The sequence below is a fragment of the Acanthopagrus latus genome, chromosome 22 (assembly GCF_904848185.1).
Source record: "Acanthopagrus latus isolate v.2019 chromosome 22, fAcaLat1.1, whole genome shotgun sequence".
In the NCBI taxonomy this organism is placed as follows: Eukaryota; Metazoa; Chordata; class Actinopteri; order Spariformes; family Sparidae; genus Acanthopagrus; species Acanthopagrus latus.
Window position 1 is genome coordinate 13,030,843 of NC_051060.1, and position 15,246 is coordinate 13,046,088.

Below are 15,246 nucleotides of genomic sequence, written 5' to 3' on the forward strand. Positions count from 1 at the left end.
CAACACACTGCACACAACACACACCACAACACACTGCACACACGCAACTCACAGCACAGAATAAACTGCACACTGCACCAACAATACAGCACACACCACAGCATATAACACACAACATAACACACAGCATATAGCACACAGCACACACAGCACGCACAACACAGCACACTGCACACACAATGCAACACACAGCACATAACACCCAAATCTGTGACACAGGACAACATGTCTCCCGGCCTGCATTGTGGAAAGTGACAAAGACGTTTGTTTTTTTTTTTCCTCTAAATTACATCACATAATCACCATCAGTTAATGGCAAACCCTGTGTGGCTCTCACTCAGAGTCACTTGGGATATTAAACATTATCACAGCGAACACGGAGACTCATCTACTCACTGGTCCGTCTTTACGGGCCAACTTTTGTTACAAACTATTCTAACTTTACAACTTGTACATTGATCAATTTATAGAAAACATGTATAATAAGTATGTAGCAAGGTGCTCAGTGGTAGTGATGTTTAAATCACACAACTGCAGTGCAGTCTGTTTATAGCCATTACATTACAACATTAGCCTTTTTACTGTACTTTTTTACTTTTTACTTTAACTTCCAGGTGAACCTACAAAATATTTCATCGCTACGCTGAAAACCTCTTTTTCAAAGTCTTTTGTTGGCAGGTATGGAATATAAAACACTCAGCTTTCTATATATGTGTCATACAACTGGTTTGAATGAGCACAATATGTTAAATAAAAAAATGGAAGAGTTGAATGACTTAAACAGAGAAGATGTAATCAAATCAAAAGTTCTCTTGCAAATTGTATAATAAGACATTACTTTATTAGTCCCACAACAGGGATGTTTGCATTATTACAGCAGCAAAGGGGAGAGCAAAAGTAGAAACAAGTAAGAAATATAAATAGAGAAACAACATTTAAAAAAAGTAAACAAAACTGTGCACACTGAGATATATGGCTATATTGCATGATGTTGGGGGGCTGCCTGTCCTTGACCTCAGTATAAACATCCTGTCTACGACTCTGATGTTAACCACAGGCTTTTTCCGTGTGTTGAGCTGAGGCTCCGCCCTCCGGGGGGCAGCCCGTGACAGCAAAACGAACGTACACGGATACAGCTCTGGGAGTGGCCAGACGACCGGATTGGACAACAGGACGTGAGTTGAGCTGTTTTGGGGTGAGGCGGTGCGTTCCGGGGTGCACAACTTTCTGCGTGTGTGCGCAGTTTCGCAGCGTTTCATCCCATGTGGATAAACCGGAACCTAGAGTTTACGTGACGCGGGTCTCTGCAGAGGCACCGTAGAAATCTGCGTTTATACCCGAGCAGGCCGCTGCACGGCGGAGTTGTCACGCAGTCGCCGTCTCATGTGCGGTTTACTCGTTGATGCGGGGAGAGAAAGTTGTGGACATGTTTTCCTGAAGCGCACGGCTCCGCGGATACACACCGGGCAGCGTTGTTGAACTTCAGCGCTAACGAGCCTTGTTTTCTTCTCTTCCTCCAGCCTCTCCGGACTTTGGATTATGTTTTCTCGGGACTGTAAACTCGTCCGTTCGCCATATTGCGCGCTGTGAAACTCGAGGGAAAGTTGTCAGAGTTATGACATTTGCTGCGCACAGTCCCTTCATGGAGCTGCATGCAGTCGACTTTGATCGAAACCAAAGTGACTCCATGGGGCTGGCCATGGAGAGCTCCGTGCACCATTGATAAGGTACATACACTGTGTTTTACGAACGCTTACTAATCCGCTATGTTGCCCAACGGCACTCGCGCTTCCTTGTTGCTGAATTTTAACATAACACCAGTGGCTATCGCTCGGCTGATTGCACGAGTCCCTTCGTTTCCTGTATTTCTTGTTGTGCCAAATGGCAGCTGCCCTGCAGGCGCCTCCTTGTTGCTGCCGCGTCCAAACTTCTTCTCGGGCTTCTTCGCCGTCCTCTCTGCACGCACCTGGACGTGATTACCGAAACATAGGTTAACCTCAACAGACTCGCTGTCTGACTGAGTTTTCACTCTACTCACTGGGCTGTTTGCTTGCGTAGGCCTCGATTTCCTCTTTGCTGCACGCGAGTTGAAAGACGACTCAAAAACTTTTTGTATGCTTGTTCTGTTTGTGAGAGAGAAAAAAAACCAAAAGTGTCTAACCCCTCCTTTCTCTCAAAAGGTCCGGCACCATAAAGTGGACGAGAAGAATGGACTGCAAGCCTCAGATTTGATTCTGGAAGGAGGGTTGCATGCTCCCCACCCTGCACTTTTCCTCTGGGATTTATATTTCCTCCCAAATACCTCTGTATACAGATTTAAACAAAGAATTACTCAGCCTCAGGCAGTGAAAGCACACTACAGGGGCAATAACTGAGCGGTTCACACGCTCGGAGATCAACATTGAGAGCTCTGACTCCAATATTTTCCTGTTTCTAATATTACTATGAGTCTTCCTCCTCAAGTTAATACTGACAAGAGCGGCAAGCTTCGGGCTGCAGCCATGAAAGAGCCTGTGCAGCAGGAGGTTTATTATGGCATTGGACCTCCGGCTTCAGACTCGAGCCACAGCGACTCTGCTAACATCTCCGGTGTTTACAACCCAGAGAAGGGGCCCCAAAGTCTACCGCACTATCCACAGGCCACTCCTGTAAAGTGGATGCACCAGGACTCCATACAGGCCCCCGGCTGGTCTCAGGAGGCCCCCGTGCCGGCCTGGGGGCAGAACTTCGGCCCCTATATGAGCGGCGTGAACGTCCGGGGTCAGATGGCGTTCCACAAAGGGGTCCATGAGGGCGTAGCTCTGCCGATGGGGGGTGAGAATCAGCTGCCAGGAGCGCCCGTCGAGGCGTACAGAGATGCCACCCAGGCTCAAGTTCAGGGGAGGGGGCTTGAGTGGGAGCAGCATGCCGTGGCTGCGATGCACCAGGCTCAGCTGCAGGCCTATCAGCATGCCCACAAAGGTGTGGAGCACCAAGGTCAGCCCCACGGGCCTCCTCACACTCTGCAGGCGCCCATGTTGCAACCCTTCCAGGCAACATTTCGGCCCAGCAAGCAGCAGTTTTCATCCGGATATTACTCAGTTTTTCCGGGCAACAAGGGAGTGGCGAGCCTGCCATACGGCGAGCCGCCTAAAACTCAACAGCAGCTGCTCCACCAGATGCAGCAGCAACAAATGCATCACCATCACCAACAGCAACAACAACAGCAGCAGCAGCAACAGCAGCTGCACCAGCAGCATCAACTTCAGTTGCAGCAGCAGCAGCAGCAACAGCAGCATTTACAGCAACAACAACAACAGCAGCAGCAACAAATCCAACATCATCAAATGCAACAGCAGCAAATGCAGCAAATGCAGCAACAGTATCACCAGCAGCAGCTACAGGAGCGTCAACAGCAAATGCAACAACTGCAACAACAGCAGCAGCAACTGCAGCAACAAAACGTGCCACAGCAAGAAACAACGCAACTACAGGTGCAACCAAAACAGCAACAAACGCAAAACTTTGTGGCTTATCAGTCCCCTGAGCCTCGTCCGCCAGACACTGTGCCTAAAAAGGAAGGCTTCCAGTCAGTGGAGCCGCAGCAGGAACCAGGCGCTCAAACTGATGTGCCAGCCATCCCCAATCCAGAGCCTGAAAAGGTTGCCACAAATCCCGCAGAGCCTTCTGATTCACCGTCAGACACGTCAGCGGCCGCACCTCGCCGCTCGCGTCGCCTTTCCAGAGACGGCCAGTCCCCGCTGGGCCCTCCTTCAACTAACGTGTGGACTCAAGCACCCAAAGAGCCTCCACCGTCCCAGAACGGAGTGGCAGGCGTCCGGGTGGTGAAAGGAGGGGAAAGCCAAGCGGCAACAGGAGGGGTCATCCAGATCACCAGTAGGCGAAGGCGGGCGTCGAAGGAGATCAACCTGGAGACTCTGGCCCAGCAGGCGTCAAAAATGGAGCCCGCTAAAATGGTCAGGGTTAAAACAAATCACTTTCTTGTTTACATAAGCCAGTTTATCAATACCTGCTTTAGGCCCGGTTTACTTAAGTAAGAAGGGCAGGATCAGCTAATTTGTGCATGTAAGAGCAAATTCTGTCAGTTGACGAAGTTGACAAGCAGCTGTACAAAGAGGAAGAAGCCTGTTTCTATGCAGCACTTCCCTATGGTTTACAAAACACTCTCCATAGGCTCCAGCTGTCAGAGTCCTCGCTATGACAGGCAGTTTTACAAGCGTGCGCAGTCACACTATATCGTACATTTTTATGCAGCAGACTTACAATTCCTCCTTTTTGGATTTGAAATTTTGCCTCTACAAAGGTGACACTCTTAACCTGGTTCTTCAGGATTTACACTGTTTGCATTCTAGTGACACACCCACTGCACTTCTTTATTTACTGTTAAGCACCTTCGTTAAACAGAGGAGCACAAAAACCAAGATGAATTCAGGTTTTCTTAGCACGGGGATGTTTAGCGCACTGCCCTTGGGGATATTATCAGGCTCGTCATAGGTTTTTGTGCAGAGTGGGCATGCTGGATGCACAGTTGAAGCAGCTGCATGTCTGCACACCTCCACATTCCTCAGGCTCCTTCCCAGTCATTCAGCACAGCCAGGGAGGGGCTGAGCTGTCAACCTGAACAGCTATGCTCCCTAACGCACACCAAACAGGTTTAATATTGCTACTCACAAGCCAGAGCTGTCGTAATGTGTTCAACAAGCAGCACTTCTCTGTGTTAGCAGGTGAGATTCAAACTGCAGTCTTCAGCTCTGTTTGACGTATAATCATAAAACTGATTTATACGTTTCTCCGCCACTCACTGAAAATTGTATCAGCTTGACCAGAAATACCAGGGAGTTGTGTTCACTCCCACGGAAATATGTTGTAATAACAGCTCATTTATGTAAAAGTAAATGTAATCCTTCTGTTACATTCGTAGGGGACACCGCTGCAGATTTCCTGTTTTTTTGTTTTTTTTTAATAGTCTTTTTTTTTTTTTTTTTTTACGTAAAATCAACATTTTGCACAGTGAGTGCATCTTTAAAGTAAAGTAGCCACTAATTAGCTGTTTGTTCTCAGTTGTGTCCTTCAGAGCCCAGACAAATAGTCAATTCATCAGTTAATTCATCTACCAAAATAAAGGGCAACAATTTTGATAACAGTTCTTTTGTTTGAGCTTGGTATTGTTAACATTTTTGTCACAGATACATTTGATAATGTTTCCTGATACTGATACTGATAGTTCGATACCAGTTTTATGAAATCCATTGTGACTAAAGATTACATTACACGTACATGTGGTGAGCTCCGTCTCTTGTTATAAACTAGCCTTTTTCTTGCGTGCCTCGAGACAGCCAGTCACCAGCAGTATTACACTGTGGCCATACAAGCATTCTGCATTCCTATTGGCTCACTGACACTGAAGAGATTAACTACTCAAGTATTGAAATTTGATACTCGACAGTATCGAGGCAATTCAGTTGGTGCCATAAAAGTGTCAAAGTTCGATACCCAGCCCTACGTTTGACTTGATTATTCCTTTAAAAGAAATTACGAATTCAACCATCTTAAATGTTAGGGTTTGCTTGTCATCTCTCTTTGATCTGATTTATATATTTAAAGACTTAGGGTAATAAGACAATTGAAGATATATAATCAGGGCTCCAGAATACATTTTCAAACTGATTACACTGGCTAAAGGGATTCAAACACTCTTAATTTAAAAATGTCTTTTCAGAAGACAATTTGGAGTCACACCGCCTTCTTCTGTTTTTATATTTCATTGCCTTATCTATTTTCCCTGCTTCTCCCCCTTTCTCTCTGTTCCTTTCTCTTTTACATCTCTCCCCATCTTCTCTGCCTCTTTCCATTTCTGCCTTAACAGGAAGACGGTCCTTCAGGCAAACAGGCCACCATGGTGCCTCTGGTTATCCCTGTATCTGTCCCGGTTCACCGGAATCAAACAGAGCCTCAGGATGGCTGGGCTCATGGACGACTCAGCCTGGCCGAGCGACCTGCTGGACAGCCCGATCGCAAACCTTCTGTCATAGTGGCTCGTCGGCGGTCGCTCCGGAACTCCATGATGGAGAGTTTTGGCCAGGTTAGTAGTGTAAGTGGATGAAGTTTGAATGCCAAAGATTAAGGATAGTCTGAATTCACTGCAGCCTCTAATATGTCAGTATTGCCCACAGTAGTTGAAAAAGTATTCTGATTTGACACTCAAGTCAAAGGTAAAATTTAACAATTAAAAAAAAAATGGTAAAAGTCCTGGTTTCAAAGAGTATGAAAGTATTACTAGCAAAAGTGAGTCATAATCAAGCAATAGAATGACCTCTGAGTGAATAAGATGTAATGAGTATTTGTCTCATAGCGCAACATGAAGCCACAGTCAGCAGCGAGTTAGCCTACATTAGCATAAAGAGCTGGCAGTTTGTCTGACTCTGTCTAAAGGTAACAAAAAGATATTAATGACTTACCAAATAACACACATAACACATCTTGTTAGTTTAATTATTACGATACCTATTAGTCTGCCATTAACCTTTTAAACAGAGCCAGGCTAACTGCTTCCCCCTGTTTCAAGTATTTAAGCTAGGCTAACTAGCTGCAAGCCCCAGCTTCTTATTTACTTATTATACCCCTGTCTTTAGTGAAGTGGAAGTTTAAGTAACATCAAATGAGAGTACTCAAGTAGAGTACATGTGTCTCTAAAATGTATTTTAAGTTGCAGTATGTAAGAATTGACCACCTGTTGAATTAATTCTCAAAACTGAGCGCATCTTATCACTAGAGTAATCACTAAATGCTGCTAAGTGTAGCTGCCATTAGCTAGTTAGCTCAGTTAGCTGTTCAGCTGGCAGTCTGGATTTGAAGTCCGGAGGAGTAATAGTATTTATACACCAGCACAGGAGTTTTGGACAAACAGAGCTAGCTTGTTAGCATGCTAACTTTTTCAACACAATTACTACAAATATTGCTCCTTGTAAGCACAGCTCTTGAGTAATTGCACTTAGTTACATTTCACAATGAAGCGTGGATGAGTCAGGGGTGTAAATGTTTACTTGTTGTTTACTTAACGAACTTGAGATACTCTTGGACATTCTAATGAGCACAAAAATACCTCAAAAGAATCCAGCCTTTGAGTTTTCACCTGTGAAAACATCCCATCCGTCTGTTCCGTGGTTTAGATAACGTGACTCACTCGCTCTCCAAAAACCTGAACTACATGAACAGCTGTTTTCAGCTGGGTGTGTAGCTTCACAGTGCAGCCTGATTAAGCAAGTGCACGACGCACGTCTTACTTATGTCACGGTCATCAAATTTTCAAGGAAAATCTAACTGGTTATTATGAAATGGTCTTAATTTAGTACTCATGCCTCTATATGACCTACATAAGCACTGTTTGCGACTGATGTGTTTAGTGGTGATAACATCAGTTGCAGTTCAATACTGCAGCTCATGCTTGTTTAGCAGCTGCTGTGTTAGAGATGCACTGGAAGAGCAAGTTTCTGAACTGCCTCTACGAGCAACGACTTCTCCACCAGAGCTGGGAAAAATATTTATATTGTATTGTTAGATTTTGGATGTTGTTATATCGTGACAAGTGTTAAGGTACAACATGTACGAATTTAGGTTAAACATTCAAAAAACAAAAAAAAAAAAGAAGTTTTGACTTTATTGTGTTGCAATGATCTACTTTAATCTACTGAAGTTGGCACCATTCCGAGCTCCCAGTCAGTGTCGCTAGCTGCATGACTATGTATTTCACCTTTTTAAAAAGGCTAAATTACAATGGAGTGATGTAATTTCGGAATTTACCAGACTGTTCTACTTGTTTTAATACTTGTCTTAACCCACTTATTATAGCCACATTAATGAGGATTATCAAAAATCTCATTATGTTTAATATTTTTGAAAGTACAAACAGTGATTCCTAAAATATTGTTGCAATGTCGATACATAAAAAGTGTTTTGTCAAAAATATATTTGATTTTGTCACCCAGTACAAGTGATGTGGCACAGAAAAAGTGGTAATAATCTCAGTGAGGGGTTGACTGCTCTTTATCTGACAGTAGAACAGGCGTCTCATTACACACTGCAATTATACTTGCCAGACTAGAGACCTCAAAAATACGGAGGATTTCAAAACCCAAGTCGGGTCCAGATCCTAACAAATTTGAGATTGAAGACCATGTGTAATGATAAAGGAATTTAAAAGTCAGGAAATTGTTAGTTTAGGTACCTTGAAAGTTTTGCACATTGAATTGTACTCTTAAAAATCTGTGACCACGACACTGATGTGAAAGAACACAAATTAAACGTCTGATCAAAATCCTCAATCCTTTGTCTATCCAGGATGGGGAAAGCGATCCAGGATTAGACGAAGACGGAAAATCCAAATTCAAGCGCCGACCTCGCCCCGAGCCTCTCATCATCCCGCCGCACAAACCATCCACCTTCATCCCTCCATCCCTCTACTCCAGCATCTCTTCCTACCAGAGCAACCTGCGCTCTCCAGTGCGCCTGCCGGACCACCCCGCCTCCCTGCCCCCGTACACGCCTCCACCCATCCTGTCTCCTGTGCGGGAGGGCTCGGGACTCTACTTCTCCACCATCCTCACCAACATTGCCGGCAACCAAATCCTGCCACCGCCACCACTGCCGCCGCCTACGCCCAAATCAGCGACGCGTAGCCTGTTGCGGTCCAGTACGTCTTATTCGTTGTGCTTTTGTGTTTACAATTTCTACTAATGAGGCCTGACAGTCGCTAAAAACTATATTTATTTTGTATTTGCAGCGAGTTCAGATATCACTCCTCCTGTCCTGCCCTTGATCGCAGATGCCACACCTGTTAGCCTCGAACCGTAAGTAAACACGCCTCTCAAGTTATCAGAAATGTACTTGCACCACCATAACTCTCTGTGTACTTTTACTTGTCCAGGCGTATCAATATCGGGCTGAAGTACCAGGCAGAAATTCCAGAGTTACAAGAACAACTTTCCTCCCAGGTTGACCAGCACAAGGCTGACTTGGTTTGGCTCCCTGTGGATGACTCCAATCTTAAACATCAAGAGAGGAGTCAGTATCTCACCGTCCCTTGTTGTTCTTTTCATTATGAGAGCTTTTTGTTGCCATCTCCTCCCCACTAATTCTTTCAAACCTTTTGTATTTGTTTTTAGTGGAGGATTTGATGCACATGGCTTGTTCCAGTGTGTTCAGAGGTGGAGGGACCAACCAAGAGCTGGTTTTACACTGTTTACATGAATGTGGAGGTGATTTCCTTGTGAGTATGGTGACTCATGATGACTCACTCAACCTGCTGTAATTCAGTGTACAGGATCACTTTTTAAAGGAGACATTCAGCTCATTTTTGGGTTCATAATTTTATTTTGGGTTGTTACTAGAATAGGGCTACATGCTTTAATGCTCAAAAATGCATCAGTTTTCTCAGTTTTCTCAGTTCCCCACTGTCTGAGATGCCCTGTTAGCTCCTTTCTGTTTAAGGCCCCCTTCCCACATACCCAGTCTCCTTCTGATTGGTCAGCTCACACACGCCTGAGCCAGCACTGCTCACTGTGTCTTGGGTCAGCTCTGTTGTGTTTCCAGCTTCACGTTAGCTTCACTTCTACTATGAATATTGGCATAAATTATGCAAATGCACAGCATGATGATGCAGTGTGATGTCACAAATTCTTGAAATTAAAGGTGGACCTACTGACGAAGCGTCTCAGGCACTTTGGGAGCGTGTTTTCTGTGGGAGAGAGGAGCTTCTGTTTGTGCAGACTTTAATCTTTTTAACTTTAAAGATCTTTTATAGCACAAGAACTGATATGAAACACAAAAGGAAAAATAAAAAAATGTGTCATAGCTCATTTATTGAAAAATATGAAATAAATATTCTTGAGTAGCATGCATTTTGAAAATATTCCTTGATTTTAATTTTGAATTGTTGTTGCTGTTGTGTTTCACAGTTAAACACTCAAGTAAAGAAGATTGTATTGAATCATTTTCCATGTTTTAGGAAATGCTGGGACGTTTGATGCTTCAGGACCCGATTTTCCCCAGAGGCCATCAATTGGCAAATTATCACTACTCAGGTGAGTATTGACATGACAGGAAAATAAAACCTGTCCCCATCTGTTCATCTTCCTCCTTCTACCCTCTTCCCTTTAATTCTTTTTCTCCTTTTATTGTGAGCTCCACAAAAAACTGCTCTGATTTGCTCACAGGCTCCGACTGCTGGACCCCAGAAGAGAAGCGCTACTTCAACAAGGGGATCTCTGCCTACAGGAAGGACTTCTTCATGGTGCAGAAACTGGTATGCTTGTTAATTTTGCCTTTAACAATGGAGATGAAAACATACGTTTGATTATAATCTGTGTAGCATTTCCTTGCAAAATGCATTGTTAACACATTTACTGTGAAGCATTAAGTTAGAATATGAAGCTAGATTCTGATGTAATAGAAAATGTCCTGTTGCAAGTAAGACAAGAGGACTATTTACCACAAATACCTAAACCGTTGCAGCAAAAACTGATCAGATGGTGATGTCGTGGCCAAAACATGGTCCGTGTCTGAAGCCAATAGTTGAGTGTGGTTTACGGTGGATGCCCAGATGGTGTTGTTTCCATGACCAATAACCCCAGTCTGACACTCTCTTAGAAACTAGGGAATTTTGATCATACTGCAATGAAAAGAGCATGTCCTTTTGTTTATAGATAGCTATAACATGTAGGAAATCTTCATAAAAATGTCCGACAACATCTTGGTTTTTGTTCTATATTTTGTTAATTTGTGTACTTGCATTATCCCAAATGTTCCACAAGTTTACTCAAGGTAACGGTGCATTTGATAAAGTCACCGCAGCTACTTCTAGGATTGGGAAGGCGGCGAACGAGACAACACTTCAGGTGAATAAAACTTCAAAAGTGCGCAAAAGTGAAGCAGTCATCATCACAGTAAGGGGACATAAACACAGACAACGGATTGATCCCCAAAGTTAAGAAGTAATCTCTGACCTCTCCCCCCTGTCAGTAAACATCCCCGGATCAGAGCAGAATCCGATATGGCCGTTTATTCCTCAGGTCTGGTTTAGCCCCTGACACTCCTCCCCAAAAAACACAGCAAATGTTATATGCTTTGTTTTGATAGAGAGCCCCCTACTAGCAGAAATTACAGAATTGATGTTTAACACTGGACCAATAGTTCACATGGTTGTCTTGTGACGTCCATTCCATGTACAAAGATGGCATCCATTTTTTAAATATAAGATACACATGCCTTTTTATGTACATCTACATGCAAGTTATATTCCTGTCTCATTGTTTTATGCACGTGGTGATTGTTAGTGCCAGACGTCTTTGTCTGCACATGGGAGAAGCTCGAACTTAGGACTTTGTTCCAGAAAGTCAAGTAACATAGTTTAAAGTAGAGCCTCACCTATACCTGATGTTTTTTTTTGTGCCTATACCAGTTCTCAGGGAGCAAAACATGTTGGTATCAATATATTGGCCAATATAAACACGTATTTTTGCAACGATCTCATAAATGTGGTTATCAAACACTGATATGTAACGGAGGCAGGATGTTTAACAGTTGAAACATGTTTCTGTGCACTGAAACAATGACTTTCACTTGAAATTTAATAATTATAAATTATCCTCAAGCATCTTTTTCTGCCTTTTAATCTCTTTTTTTTTAAAAAGTACCATATCAGCACATATAAGACACAATATATGTCGACACTGATGATCTGTGGTTGGCCAATATTGGACAATGACCTCAGCCAACCAATATATTGATCTGGCTGTAGTATAAAAAGCTGAGTGGGCAAAGCATCAGACTTTCTGTGTGACTCAACATTGATTTATTGACATCCTGTTGTTGACTTATTATTTGCAGTTTGTGGGATGTGTAAAATTGCTGATTGCACACTATGTACCTAATCATTACGTTAAATGGATGAATTAAGTTTTCCTTCACGTCGGGATGAGATGGTTTAAAGACACTCACCAAGACTCAAACCAAGATATGCAAAAAAAAACACGGATAAAACAATTCTTGTGACAGGAAACAACTGGATTAATGGGAAACGTGGTCTTCATTTGGTCTTTTGGTCTTATTTCTAAAGGTGCGGAGTAAGACTGTGGCTCAGTGTGTAGAGTTTTACTACACATACAAGAAACAGGTTAAGGTTGGTCGCAACGGGATTTTAACCTTCGGCCCCCCAGATTCTCCAGAGGAGAAGCACCAGGAGGCCGTGGTGGACATTAAGGTAGAGTGGCTCCAATGTAACATATTAAAGTGTGAAAAAGCATTGAAATAGCTTTTTTTTTTTAGCACTATGTGTATCAACAGGGGTAGTGAGAGAGCTGTCTAGACATGTCGGGTAACTAGTTTTTGTTGCATGCTAGCCTGTGTCAGAAGTAATTGTGTTAAACAGTCATTTTAAGATCAATTTATGAAACTAATGAACTTTGAATCTTAATATTCAGGCAGTGGAATTGAGATGTGAAAACCATAATGAAATATACATTTTTTAAAAAAGGAAAACCCATAAAAGAATAAATAAATAAAAAAAAAATCCTAAATGATCCTTCTTAAAGATTTTTTTTTAGAACCAGAACTGTGTTTCATATATTTTTGAAATGATTTTGGTATCTTTCTGGTTGCAGAGTTCACAGCAGTCGAAGTTGGCGGACGGAGATGACCAAAAGGAGGTTTCCTCTTACGAGCAGAGTCATGAAAGCAGCCAGCAGGCGAGGGTTGCTCAGTCACTACAGGCTCATGACTATGTAAGTGTGGTAGTCTTCTTAGTTTACAGTGTATTGAGTTTTTCATATTTAAATGATATAATTGTTCACTGATGTTATCTGCTTTATGCAGTTGTTGAAAGAAGTGGCTTGCTGTGTGTGTGTCTGTCTGTCTGTCTGTCTGTCTGTCTGTCTGTCTGTCTGTCTGTCTGTCTGTCTGTCTGTCTTCACTTAACACTTGATCTTAAAGTTGTCGTATGAGAAGCAACTTTGTTGCTCCGGCAAGTTCTAAATCATTGGTGCCTTCTTGTGAATTTGAAATTACCAACAAAAGTTAAGATGATTAAATTCTGTTTCTGGGCTTTCATGTAACTTTTATTTTCTGGTTTCTGTTTCTGGGCTTTCATGTAACATTTGGCAAATGTTACATGAATATATTTCTTTCTTTTTTAAAAAAAAAACAAAAAAAAACATCCCTTCCAGTGATGTAGGTGTGCTATATTTGCATGTAGATCAGGTGAAGTCACTGAAGACGCATGTCGAGATGCATTCAATGCCAGGTGTGATTTTGACCCACTGAGCTATAATTTATCCATCTCCGCCCCTGACGTTTGTGAGGGTTAGTTATTTCAGAGACCTCCCCCCACAAAGACTATAACTCAAACCCTCAATGCAGCTGATAAAGCAACTAATGCCTGCTTATGTTTGGTGCTCCAGGCAGGAACAATGGTCATGATGAAAGAGCCAGTCACTGTGAATAAGGTTCATCACCCGGCACCGGCTCACAGGCCTCGGGCCGAGCCTGCAGCAAAGAAGAGCAAAGCGCCGGTGAAGCCCCCGCAGGACCCCGATGCAATATTTCCATGCAAGAAATGTGGCAGGTACGGTACAACACGGCAGAGATCAAGTTTGTTCTTAACTCAAACTTGAAGCAGCATTATGTAGAAATTGACATATTGTGCGATTTGGCATGGTGTCTGAGTGAAACAGCTCTGTCAGAAATACAAATCCCAGGTCTGTAACAAGTTGTCACACGCAACAACAAACCAAACTCAACACGTCATAACAATGGGATGTTTTGAAAGAATGTATGTAACACTGATCCGACCCTCACTGGAATTCCATAGTGCAGAAACAAGTGATGGGAAGGTGGAGGGGCCGAGGCGGAGACAACATCCAGCCTGTTACAAGTCAACATGATTCTGAAGATGTTAATTTAAGTTTAAAAAAAGTTAATTATTGTTGCTTTTAAAATGTAGCCTTAAAATTCAGTCCTTGTCATAGAGTTGTTCTAAATGTGCTGTTTGTGTGTAAAAGCCCGATACTCTTCTTCTCGTCCCATAGGGTGTTTTATAAAGTCAAGAGTCGAAGTGCTCACATGAAGAGTCACGCGGAGCAGGAGAAGAAGGCTGCAGCGCTGCGCCAGAAAGAGGAGGAGGAGAAGGCAGCGGCCGAGGCCCGGGCCAGGAAGGCGGCGGCGGTGGCGGCAGCGGTCCATCAGAGAGGAAACGGCAACGGAGTGACAGAGCAGGCAGAGGGCAGCAGCCATGAAGACTCATCTGAGGTGGAGGATGATGACGATGAAGACTGGCACTGAGAGACAAAAATCAATCAAATCAAATCAGTGAGTGGGATCGAGGGAGAGATGTTATAAAAAGGAAAAAAAATGTAGGTCCTCCTGTTTACCTTCACACTCCTTCACCTGGCTGAGTCTGGCTCTGTTCTCACAAGCCAGGCAGTCACACTCCAGTCTCACACATTTGTATCTTTTAAATATTCAGAGGAAGTTTATTTTTTTGTAAATGCACTTATTCTGTACGCTTCAGCTTTTTTGCCAATATTGCCTTTTTATGTCCTTTATTTAATTGAATATACATCAAAATATTACACCTTACCATCACGTGGACTCAATGGTTACATGATATCTCATAAGATAATCAGGATGTCTGTTTTGCAATAACGATCAAAGCAATTTTTTCACTTTATATACGCAGCCCTTTTAAATGAATATAGACTAAGAGCTTGTATTTAAAATCTCTCTCTTAGGAAAATACTGTGCTGAATTTTGCAGATTTCCACCGGAGTTTTAGGTTGGTATACACTTATTTTTTACAACTAAGGGACCTTTTTGAAATGGATATGTACAAAAAAAAAAGTATATATGAGATTGCCATATATTTATGATACTGCATTTTGCATTGATTTTGATAATATAAAAACTAATCATGTCAGCTGCAATATGACTTGTGAATTGAAAAGTTTATTAAAAATCTCTACTGTTCTGAGGGTCTTCATTTGTCGGTCAGTGTGTAAATGCAAGTCACATTTGCCCCAGCAGGTGGAGGCAGTGGTTCATTATGTGTGAGAAGAATTTCTTTCTTGTGTTAAGAAACTAGAAATGTTGGTGCTTTCTGTTTGGACAAGGACAAACTTTCTTTGTGGAGCTGTTTCTCGTTTTTGCCTGACTCTGTCCTCAAGCGAGAAAGATTCATCCCACTAAAATATAAATCCA

General features: G+C 42.8%; 1 protein-coding gene and 1 long non-coding RNA gene across 4 annotated transcripts; one reads left to right on the forward strand and one right to left on the reverse strand.

Annotated features, from left to right (window-relative positions):
* Positions 1–648: 648 nt before the first annotated feature.
* LOC119012447 lies at positions 649–2,132 on the reverse strand. The gene is made up of 2 exons (XR_005072477.1): positions 2,039–2,132; positions 649–1,966 (listed from the first exon to the last, which is right to left on the reverse strand). It is a non-coding gene; the product is annotated as an uncharacterized LOC119012447 (long non-coding RNA).
* On the forward strand, positions 831–15,016 carry mideasa (mitotic deacetylase associated SANT domain protein a). 3 transcript variants are annotated; one of them, XM_037086287.1, is made up of 14 exons: positions 831–1,727; positions 2,181–3,956; positions 5,867–6,082; positions 8,338–8,689; positions 8,780–8,846; positions 8,924–9,060; positions 9,162–9,265; positions 10,004–10,079; positions 10,212–10,300; positions 10,809–10,892; positions 12,113–12,256; positions 12,657–12,776; positions 13,452–13,615; positions 14,079–15,016. In XM_037086287.1, the coding sequence occupies exons 2-14, from the start codon at positions 2,445–2,447 to the stop codon at positions 14,329–14,331; spliced, it is 3,318 nt and encodes a 1,105-aa protein (XP_036942182.1). In that variant the 5' UTR covers positions 831–1,727; positions 2,181–2,444; the 3' UTR covers positions 14,332–15,016. The 3 variants fall into 3 exon arrangements, with proteins under 3 accessions (XP_036942182.1, XP_036942183.1, XP_036942184.1); XM_037086288.1 differs by having other exon boundaries at positions 831–1,175; XM_037086289.1 differs by lacking the exon at positions 10,809–10,892 and having other exon boundaries at positions 832–1,727.
* The last annotated feature ends 230 nt before the right edge of the window (positions 15,017–15,246 follow it).

Coding starts and splice junctions, on each gene's coding strand:
- mideasa (XM_037086287.1), top strand. CDS start 2,445: ATGAGTCTTCCTCCTCAAGTTAATACTGACAAGAGCGGCAAGCTTCGG. Junction 9,266..10,003: donor AATGTGGAGGTGATTTCCTT/GTGAGTATGGTG, acceptor TCCATGTTTTAG/GAAATGCTGGGACGTTTGAT. Junction 12,257..12,656: donor AGGCCGTGGTGGACATTAAG/GTAGAGTGGCTC, acceptor TTCTGGTTGCAG/AGTTCACAGCAGTCGAAGTT.